Source organism: Polyergus mexicanus, unplaced genomic scaffold (genome assembly GCF_030449975.1).
Source record: "Polyergus mexicanus isolate NDT 795.1 unplaced genomic scaffold, iyPolMexi1.0 SCAF_2, whole genome shotgun sequence".
Taxonomy (NCBI): Eukaryota; Metazoa; Arthropoda; class Insecta; order Hymenoptera; family Formicidae; genus Polyergus; species Polyergus mexicanus.
This window is the reverse complement of record NW_027223322.1, coordinates 7,421,018-7,433,027: the sequence shown is the minus strand read 5'-3', so window position 1 is coordinate 7,433,027 and position 12,010 is coordinate 7,421,018. Positions and strand designations below refer to the sequence as shown.

Here is a 12,010-nt window from a genome sequence, read left to right as displayed (position 1 = left end):
TTATGATTCAAAGTATTGTCCATCGCTGGCCACTACTTTCTCCCTCTTTTTGACTTTGACTCGAGTCTTCATTAAGTAATGCCTCCAATTCTGTATCTTCGAAAACCTTCTCTCTTCCACCGCTATGCCGGTCTTCGACGTGAAAATCACCGTTCTTGAAGCGTTGAAACCACTCACGACACGTTCTTTCACTAATAGCGGCTTCACCATAAGTATTTGAGAGCATTCGATGCGCCTCAGCCGCAGATTTCTTCATATTGAAGCAGAAAATTAAAACCTCCCGCAAATGACGAGAATTTGGCTCGTAAACTGACATTTTCAATCGAGAATAACTTTATGATGCAGACACAAATCGACTAATGTTTCTATGGGGTTATGTTGACAGATGCCCAAGTTTATCGCATGACGTCTATGATCTACAATATTTATTTCGACCACTACCGCTAAAGCCATCTATAGGAAACGGCGGAAGCAAAGTTGTACACCTAATATAAACATACGTTAGGTATGTTTTACTATATAGAATTGTGTTAATTATGTTTTATGTTAATTGAATATACAAAATTTAATTATAATTTGATCTATATAATAATAAAATTAAAAAAGTTTAATGAAAGATCTAGAGAGAAAGATACTCTCAAGAGCAAACATCGAAGCTTTCATTCTGTTTGATAATTGCGAAACACACTATATGGCACGTATTATCTTATACATCGTACTTGAGCGAATCGTATTTTATCAGGCTGGTTTTGTGACGTCTCTACCGATATAGTACATATGTACAAAGACTCCTTATCAGCACCAGCAGCGGGTGTTACGTGTTACTATAAGCTGCCGTATCCGAGTTCGTGTGTAAATCGCCATTATTCCCGACAAACAATAAACCCTCTATGGTGATACGCACCCACGACTCGAAAATATCGAGAAATCGCGAAAGGTATATAACATTCTACTCTCCTGGCATAGTCTCACATCGTTAACTTAAAACTTAAATAAACAAAACGTCGAAATAATGAAATTTTTAACGTTATACATCGACAGAGTAGACTTGTAAAATATGCCGAAGATCTGAGAATGAAAATTATCGTTTTATAAATCTGCTTTATCACGCTTACGCGATAGTTTCGTTAAATAAAAATTAATTATTTCAAGGAACTTGAAACTTATTTCGCTTGTTTTCTCGACTCTGATGTCATGAGTATTAGATAACTGATATGATCATCGGCGATGTTTAATTATCGTTGTATATATGTATATCACTGAATATGCGTACACATCAATCAATATCAATGTTGCTCTTTTTGATTTTTGTAATGTTTGAAACTATGAATTCTTAATGATTTTATTACAATGAAATTAACAATGATTTTATTAGGATGCTTTGGTAATCTTCATATCAGTACCTTTTATCTTTGACAATCCGTGTGTCTTTCTTGTCTATAAATCTTTGGATTTTCGCGAATATTACATATCTTTAAGTATCTGAAAGAACGTAAATGTTCGTAGTTACCGAACTATTCATGCACATATCAACATTTTCGTACAATATTCAAATAAAAAAAAAGGAAAAAAATAAATTTTGAAAAACATTTATTTTAAGATTTTAGTGCTATCTTAACATAAATAATTATAACTCTAAAGATCTTTATTTATTTTTATCCATATATACGAGCGAAGGCGTCTAAAGGTGGATATACACTTGGCGAACGAACATCGAACGAACAGCGAATGCGAACGTTCGTTGTTATCATTTAGCAGATATATACGCCAAAGCGAATGCGAACAGAACGTTGTTCGAAGACAATTCGTGCGAGAAAAACGTTCGAAACGTTTCACAAGACGTTCGCATTCGCTGTTCGTTCGATGTTCGTTCGCAAAGTGTAAACCCACCTTAATAAAGACACAGCCATTTAGATGTATACATATAAAGAAATAAGAGAAAAAAAGCAGAAAGAGAAAAGGAAAATCGTATGCTTGCAGCATCAATGAATGCATCGATCGATCAATTGACAGTTGCATGTGAGTGGTAAACTGGAATCTTCCGCGTACGAGGACATCGTGCGTGAATACATATGTATGTTTATCGCTCGTTCGATCCGGCTGATGCCCGCGTGTATGATGTCAGACTCTATCTTTGGTACACGGAATTTTAGATAACTACGCAAACGCACTACATGAAGTTTCTGCGAGAGGACGAGGGGGTTGGTTGAACGATTGAATCTTTTTTATATGTGCTATATAGGATAGGTTCTTGAAAATCTTTAAATTAGATCCCTAAATTTTTCGATCTTTGACGCGCATTTGAATCTTGAAGTTTTCGGATTCTGACATCGTTAAGTTCTTAATTTTTTCAAATTTATACATATAAAAGTTTTTAGAATTTGTTACATTTTAAGCGATTTATAAAATTTCGAATTTTTGTAATTTAGAATCATTGAGTCATGCCGTTTAATTCGATTTTGATACACGTTGTATTTTTGTATTTTATGAATTATTGGATCTATATATTTTTCTGTCTAATTAATTTTGTCAATTTTAAAGATATTTTTTACAGATTCAGTTTCTAGACACGCAAATTACATTATTCTGTAAATATTTTAGAGAATGTGTAAAGAGAGAAAGAGAGAGAGAGAGAGAATAAGAGACGCGAAAAAACTGCATCACGAACTAATAAAAACAGTTTCATTCATTTCGTTTATTTAGGAATTATATTTCCTGTCTAACGTAAGCATCGCGTAAGCATCGAAGAATAGTCGATTAAATTTTCAGAATTGGTTATCATATATAAGTATGAACGCGTCAATGTCATTATAATCATGCAATCTTATCTTTTCCCTGGTCAGATTAATAGTAGGATCTAGGATTGCATTGATTAATTATGATTAAAAAAAAAAAAAACCGAGGATTTCATAATTAAAAAAAAAAAAAAGAATCATCACACGAGATAATGCTGAGATCCAGAAAAAAGTTCAAATAGCTGTTAGAGAAATAAAATTCGCCGCGGATTCACCTGAGAAAACAATACGCATGTGTTAATCGTGCTCTCGAGCTTTTTTTTTATCAGTTTGCGCATATACAGCATGTAAAAAACGTTATTCCGTGTGTGACAATATTATCGCGCGTATCGGAATAAAGCGGTTGATTAATGTCAAGAAATACTATACGATATTGATTATCGGAAATAATTGACGAATAATTAATCCATAGTCTATGGAGCGAACCAAGAAAACACACGCGATACAAATAGCTTTCTTCTTTACACTACTCGTAATTATTCAGATATACGCTTCAGTTCTATAACTCTTTTAAAGACTAACTCTGTGTTTTTCATATTTAAACAGATCTTTTTTTTTAACCTTTCCATGTTTTACTCTGATGTATTTTCTGTATATTCAGATAGTACATCATTCCGTTGGCGTTGGCTATTTTCGTATGGCAGCGATTTAAATTAAACTCATAATCTAAATATACAGAGTGTCTCGGATTAATCGTACTTTTGCGTTTCTTTAATCAATTTTGAATCGGTTTTCTTTATAGAATTTTTGTGGCTATCGATAAGTTTTGAATTTGGTATAAGTCATTGAATTTCGATAACGCTCGGTTCCTTTTTAACGATTTTTTCATTAATAATTAATATTTTTGTCTTGCATTAAAAAAAAAAAAAACAGAAAAACTAAAAATATTTTTTTAAATGCATTTTAGATGCTGCGATAAAGATATTTTAATTCTTAAAACTTTTCGGAGATTGGAAAATAAATTTTTAATTTGTAGTATTTTCGGATCTTTAGATTTTTGAAAATTCTTTCATTCAGAGACGATACTATAAATCATAGCCACCATTTGCAAATTTATATGTTGAATGGTAGTATAGATCACAAAATGTATATAATACAAATTTTTTCTTATATGGGATATGATCGTATCATAAATTAGGAATAAGAAAACAATTTTCAGTCTTCATGATCGAGCTTCTCTTAATCTCTTATGTACAGAACGTAATTAATTACAATCCTTCAAAATTATTATTATCATTATTTATCATACGATAGCATGTTATTATTATTCGGAATTAATATTATTCAGAAAAATATGAAAATATATAAAGAATAATTTTTTTTTCCAGTCGTGAAAATTACAATAAGTTGAAATCGTCAAGATGGCAAAATGCTAACGTGATAAAGAACTCGGTGAGACCACTTGATATTAATATTCGAAACGCCGACGACTGATATCGATCACGTGGAAGCCTCTTTACGTCTCTCACGTTGCTATAAGTTCTCGCGTGTGATATCTTGGTAATACTATTAATATTCAAAATACAATGAGACTAACATTGATCGAACGTGCGTTAGGAACTCTTTTCTCGGTACGGCAGTGCCGCCGTGGCGTAATGTGTATCTCGAGACACCGGTTGTATGAACGTACAAGTGTACACAATACATGCGCGTGCACATAAAGCGCGTATGCTCGCGCCGTCGACGGATGAGTCATCTCGCCGCGCGTTACACGCACGATGGCGCAGAACTTCCATTTTTTTTTTTTTTTTCACGATCGTCAATAGTTAATGTTGCGTACAACCGATCTAGAAGTCGTGAAATTATTTCTCGATAAGAGAATTTTAATATGTGAAAGTATGTGTGAAGATTGTCGTTTTGAAACTCCAGAGATAAGAACATTGTGAATTTAAAAATGCAATAATGTTACAGAGATACGAGAAGTTAAGAATTATTTATGATGCATATCGAAACATTATTATTATTTATTATTTTTTTTTTAAATTCTACGGTGAAATATTGAGATTATATATACGAGCACGATCCTCTAGCGGCAAAACTCTGTTGAAACTAATCGAAAAATATTTCCCATCCGAAGTTTCTCAAATCCCCGAAGAAAAATATGGCGTCACTCTGTGGCTGTATCTTCCCAAAGGAAAAGAAACATAGAAAGCAAGTACATATTATATACGATGTTAATTTATGTATACACTACATTACGATATATCACACATCAAAAAACTTTTGAAATAAATAATTTTCAGCAAGTTACTATAATTATTCGTGATCTTTTTTTTTTCTCATTGATCCTTCTTTTTTACTATACTCTTTTCTCTACGAAAATTTTTTCTTATAAAAAAAATTTCAAAATGGCTATAGTGACCTTTATAGCCAACCAAAAAAGTATATTATTTTCATTTACTGATAAGATATTATTTTTTTACGAATGTATATTTAATAATAATAATAATAATGAATAATTTTTTCTCTTGCAAAAAATCAATATTGAAAAGATTAAGGTGCATTCCAATGTAAGCTAGGTTTGGTATGAGGGGTTAAATTACGCTCCTGCGCCGAGCGTTCCACGACCCCCGTCACCCCCGTCGCCACGGCCACGGCAACGTTCTCCACTCTCCTCTAATGTGGTTCTCCGCTCTCCTCGTCGCCGGCGAACTCGTCGTCGTCGTCATCGTCGTCGTCGTCGTCGTTGTCGTCGTCGTTGTCGTCGTCGTCATCCGCGTATCGCGCCGCTCTTAGCCTGGGCTTCTCCCCCTCAGTCTTCGCTCGCCGGCCGTTGGCAGAGGATCTAGTATCGATCGCGCTCTCGCGATTGTAGATCTTCCGTGTCTTATACCTCGCGTATTTTTGCCATTCCCATGGGAAGCATGTTGTTCCGACGTGAGCATCGCGGGGTCCTTCGGGCCCACGCGACCGCGCTCTCTTGAGACCCGTGACGTCATCCCGATGGTCCATCTCCTCACCAACATCCTTCTCTTCCTGATCCTTTCCTATCCGATCCTCGTAAGATCGCTCTTATGGATGATACCGCGTCGGGAGTGCGTAACATCGGGCTTTTACATTTAACACTTTTCGAGCTTTTTCGTTCTCGAATGTGTAAGTCGAAAATTGGAACGCTCGGCCCACCGTTGGATTTCTAAACAGCGGACCGGACTTTTCGGTTCCCGGATATGTAGATGCAAGGTGTGTGTTTAATCATATGGAATGCACGTACTCTGGGATTTTCAATTCTCTGGGGATTTCAAGTATATCAAGATTCTGCGATTGAAATGTTTCTTTCAATTTTTAGAATCTTAGACATATATAAATCGAAAACTGAAAAACACTGAATTTTTTTAATCTCTATTTTTACATAGATGTAAGTGAAATGAAATATTCTCTCAAGTATTTTCAACAAAAATATCAATTCTCCTGTAAATATCATTCGAAATTTTATAATAAAGACTTTTTTCATCTTACTCCAAGGTACAAAGTTCGACGTTTTTTTCAATTTCGTTAAGTTTTAGCTCTTTGGATTTTTTCTTGAATGTGTCTATTTAAAGAACGCGGATAGCGATAGGACTTTTTATATATTGAAATTTTCGATTTTTAAATGTGTGTTTATCGTGTAATTTATTCATGTATTGTGTCACGTATAAGTTTTGTAGAAATAAGTTGACTTTTTAGTAACGCTTTTAGATATATTCTCCGTAGAATATAATATGAATACATTTTTTTGTATGTATAGATTTAATAATCTGACATGTAAATCCTGCAATTTTCGAATCTGCGAATGTTTAATCGAAGCAACTATTTTATTCGTTTGCAAATGTACTGGATATTTTAATTAATTGCTATGTAGATCAGGAATGTAATTGTGATGTAAATGAAATCTAATTGAAGATGCTTGGCTCTCAATTTTTTAGATCCATGAATGTTTAAACTAAATGTAGGATATGCTTGAAGCATATTTTTAAATAAATAAATTTTTTAATTGACCATCTTTGCATTCATTGAAAATGTACAATTGAATCAAGACTGGAGTGAGATTTTAAGTTATTGTAAAATGATAAATAAATATTCATGAAAATTTATAATAAAAATTTTTTTAGACATTTCTTTGAACGTTCTCAAAAAGTTTGTATATTTTATGTTATTTTACCTATAATTTACCACACACTCTGATGCAATTCGAAATATTTTGTATAAAAGTTTAGATTATGCTCGAAGATTGAAATCAGATGGACGCGACGAAATTAATTTGGAGAAATTATCGTTCTTTTCGAGTGAACGAAAGAAAGCGGAGTATTCCGCATGATGGCAGGTGTTTGTGCTACATCTGTCCGCTTTGGTTGAATGTCTTGGTCGGGTTACGAATAGCGATAGTCCGAAACTAATATATCATCTTAATTTTAATCGGCATAGCAAAAAATTATTTCATTTACAACGCAATTTATCTACTAAAACTATCGGATTAGTTCTCAATGATTCTAATAAATGTATGAAACAATTTTTCTTGAATATAAACGTTTAGCCATTATTCCTCACGATTTTTTAATCTTCGCGATTTAATATTACGGATAATAAAGTTTCGATAAAGTTCTATAAACGCTATTGATTGCAAAATATATTCAAAGTTAATTAAAACGATAATGGAAGATAATAAAATATTAATACTTAAAATTTGCCTCTTAAACATTTTTTATGAAATTCTTTAACTTTTGTTGAGCAGAAAGCAATGAATTTATGAAAAAAAACTCTGATGAATGGCAGAGTGTTATTTATGTCTAGGAGATGTCTGTATATAAAATAATTTATATTTATAATTTATTTCTCTCTTAGAGTAAAGCTTACTGAAATTAATTGAAAATGGTATTATTTGTTTACGGATTTTAAATTCGAAAGTTTAATTCGTAGTCTCTTATTTTTTAATACGAAATATACAACATTTTAATTATATAAATGCTAGTTTAAATGTCTTTTCGTCGAAAACATATCTCAAACGCCAAATATTTTTTATACTCGTATTTCAATACAATACGTATTTATTACTGAATAATTTTGTATGTACGTTTCTAAAAAGTATAACATAATGATATCAAGTCTTCCTTCTTAGAAAGTTTCCATATATTAATTTTATGTAAATTAATATTTCCGCTATTGACTTTTTGCAAGTAAACGTTGCTTCAGCAACTTTCTCGAATTGTTTGATAATGCCTATTTAAACGGCCACACTCGGTAAGAGATATCGACAGATTGCGAGGGTATCGGGCCCATCGCTAGTCGCGAGGTCCCACTTGCCGCTCGAAGCGTCGAATTCCACAACGTTTACTCATTCGAAAGAACGAACTCTCGAAGACTTCTCGGGGCCGGAGAGAAACTTCGATGGCGGAAGAGAAGTGGGAGAGCGGTCGGACGGGAGAGACAGAGAGAGAGAGAGAGAGAGAGAGAGGGAGACAGAGTAACCGATAGTTTAATCGGCTGTTGATTCTAACCGAGTATTATCCAGTTTGATCTAATTCAAACGGTTTTTCTCATAATTCAAGGAGAATTTCAAATAAATTGAAAAGTATAAAAATTTAGACAAATATGAAAAGAAGAAATTGAAAGATTAAAACCTAATCTACGAATCTAAAATCTAATGTTATTCATATTTGAATTGACACAGAGAGTTTTGATATTTTAAGATATCTTTTGAGAGATTATAAAGAGAGGCAAAAGTGTAAGTAAATCTGGAAACTGCAGAATCCAAAGATTTTTAGGAATCTAAGATGGAGCAACACGCGGATAATATATAGACACGGCGTTATTTATAAAAATATACAAATCACATGCTAGCAAATCCCGGATGTATCACGTAATTTCTAAGTTAGTACATCGTCGCTTACAACAGATCTTTCGTAATGCTCGAGACATTGGTCGTCGTCCAATTGCCAAATTAGAATTGTAACTAACTAATAGAATAAAATAACGTAAAGAATCGAGAATTCAAAGACATGACAATATCTCTGCTGTGTTTTTAAAATATAGAAAAACATGTTAGAATATGCAAAATATTTTTAGTAAAGTATAAAAATTCTTAAAATGCAGGATATTTTGAAAACCAATATTTCGTTAAACTGAATCGGGAATGGACTTGATACTAGTTTATCAAATTAATTTAAATTATTGTTCTCGTTTTAATTTAAAATAGAAATAATTGCAAATATGGGAAAGAGAGAGAAATTTGTATAAAGATTAAATAAAAAAATATAATGAAGAAATAAAATAAGAATTTTTATAATATATTTTATATTTGATTTAATCTTAAAATAATAATCATAAGAGATCAAATATATAAGAGTCTTTTTTGGGTTACTTACAATATAAGTTATTTAAGATTTGTGTTTTTCTTTTTATCCATTATTTTGTTATTTCTGTTAACGTTATCGTAAATAAGCGAATTTTAAATCTGGCAATATACGAAAAACAATCGCAAATGGCGAACTACAAGAAATATGAGAAACACGCGAGTAAAGAACGCGCGAATATGGAGCTTCTGTTGTATTAACTGATATAAGGGAAAAATTTTGATAACAATTGCGGACGTGTCGGAATTTTGATGTTTCAGCGTCAACCGCAGGACCGTGCCACGACGTGAGCATCACCGACGTGAACTCCAACCATCATCATCACCATCATCATCATCCCGAACACAACCAGCACGACCATCGGCCTCAAGACCGAATTCCATCGTCCTCCTCGATGTCTACCTTGCTATGCTGCGAGCCAGTATCGGCTGGCCGGCCTCGGGCCAATCTGAAACTCGTGCTGAATCGCAGCCTGAGCGAGCCAGGACCGAGTCCTTGTGCCTTCCCAGCCTCGCCAACCGCTTCACCGATCGCCACCTCCGTCGTTAATAACAATAGCAATTCCACTGTACCCTCGATTATTATCGACGAAGAAACGAACGGCGACGATAACAACGACGACGTCCACCGCCGTGGCTTTCATCACCTCCACTATCACCATCATCATCATCATCACCATCTCCATCATCTTCACCATCATCAGCACTTATCAATAACTACGAAGCGTTGCAAACTGGAGACCGCTAGTCTGCCCAACAGTCCCTGCGCGGAAAACGGCACCCTTCATCGTCAGCTGGTGCTAAGCAAGACCCGCGTCGTCACTTCCGGCGATCTCGCTCAGCGTCTCGCGCGTCTCGATCGACCCTCCGCCGTTTCGCCGGTGATTCTGGACTGCAGACCGTTCATATTATATAATGTCAATCATATACGCGGCGCTATTAACGTTAACTGCTCGGATCGTTTCAACCGACGCAGACTTCAACTGGGCAAAGCTACTCTCGCCGATCTCGCAACTGCTCGCGAGGGCAAAGAGCTGCTCAGGAGGAGACAGTTTAAGGAAGTCATAGTGTACGATGACTGCACCGATGACTTGGAGCATTTGCCCGTTCAACATCCATTGTTTTTGGTACTCGCCGCTCTTGTGGATGACGATCGGGAACCTGCTCTGCTAATCGGTAAGTACTCTTTGGTTTTTCTCGATTGTCTGGTTGATATTCTGTTTCAATAGAATGACTGTATTATGAAGCTCTCAACTCTTTATTATAAAGAGATTGGATTGTGAAGTGATAAATCATATGAATTTTCTTCTCTTTCGCACTATAAACGTTAAAATAAATTGGGATATAATCTTCAGTAACATTCTAAAAGCATGTATTAATGCTTAAGAATTAGGAGGTACCGTAAACTATCTTTTTATTTATAAAACACATAAAATTTGATATATAAATTATCAAATTATAATTATTAATTCTTATCCGAAACCTCTCGCCACAAGATGAAAGATTCGAACTGAAAAACTAGATTCGTAATATACGTCAGATAGATTGTGATCGCTATATTTGCTGTGGTTTAAATTTAGTTTTTGTCATATACTCTGATGGTCAGATGTGCTCTTTGTGTTATCGAATATAACACAACTGATAGTGGCAAGATAATGGTGTACAAAGATATCAGATCCACAACAACGATACATCTTACACTAGATAATATAAGATGAATTGTTACTTGAAAATATACGGACTAAATTTAGAAACTTTTTCAAGTTTCTTTGCAAATAATTTTTTACATATACACGAGAAGGTCTAAAAACGCGTATCTAGATATTCAAAAATGAAAGACTACGGGAATATAAAAACTGGGAATAATATTAACAAAAATTATATCTTTGCAATGTTTTAAAAATTTGAATATGAATATTGAGCTTCGATATTTAAGCCTTAGAATTAACATTCTTCAATCTTTTTTCTTAAATCATTGAATTTTTAAATCTTTTAATCTTAGATTTTATTATTTTTATTTTTCATATATTGAATATTTTTGTAATTAAAAGAGAAAGAATTTAAAACTTATCAATTTCATTGAACGATTTTAAATAGATACAAAATAAATATATTGAAGACATATATCTCTAAAATTGCACACAATATATAAGAATAATAGTTTTTAGAAACAGAAAAGAATTTAAACAAAATTGCTGTGTAAAATTTATTAATACAAATTAGTACAAAAGATATCAATTATAGTATATACAGGGTGTCCCATTTTAATCTCCTCAGGCAAATATCTCAAAAACCAAGCCCGGAAGAGAAAAATGTTTCAGACAAAAGTTGTTTGGTTTCGAGGGGGCCATAAGATGGTACCATTGGTTTGACCTTGGAAAATCATTTGAAGGTCATGTGAAGGTCAACTTTAAAATCTTAAATGGAAACCCCCATTTTTTATTTAGTATTCTTGTAGCTGACATCGAGAGCTTTCCAAAACACTATAATAAAGTATTTTTTCATTAAGTACTTTTTGAGTTATTTTATATTTTAATCCGACATATTTTGATATAAAAAATAAAATATTTCGTAAAATATTCAGTTTTCGATAATCTTACCGTAATACTTTTATGTACAGAATAATGAGACAAATTAATAAGTGCAAAAAAAAAAAACAAATAATTGTTTAAAAAAATACATTGTAAATAATTTTCTTAAAAACAATTTTTTTTTATACTAATTGATTTGTCTCATTATTCTGTACATAGAAGTATTACGGTAAGATTATCGAAAACTAAATATTTTACGAGATATTTAATTCTTTATATCAAAATATGTCGGATTAAAATATAAAATAACTCAAAAAGTACTTAATAAAAAAATACTTTATTATAGTGTTTTGGAAAGC

At 33.2% G+C, this 12,010-nt stretch overlaps 1 protein-coding gene across 3 annotated transcripts in view; it reads left to right on the top strand.

The window, feature by feature from the left end:
• LOC138944759 (dual specificity protein phosphatase 10) overlaps positions 1-12,010 on the top strand; it is a 47,617-nt gene that overhangs the window by 11,968 nt on the left and 23,639 nt on the right. For 2 of the 3 annotated variants that reach the window (XM_070315718.1, XM_070315717.1), the window contains one exon: positions 9,382-10,296. In XM_070315718.1, the coding sequence (XP_070171819.1) occupies positions 9,382-10,296 (915 nt within the window). Of the gene's footprint in view, positions 1-5,281; positions 5,976-9,381; positions 10,297-12,010 lie in introns of those variants that run through there. The other variant, XM_070315719.1, reaches the window with a different exon arrangement.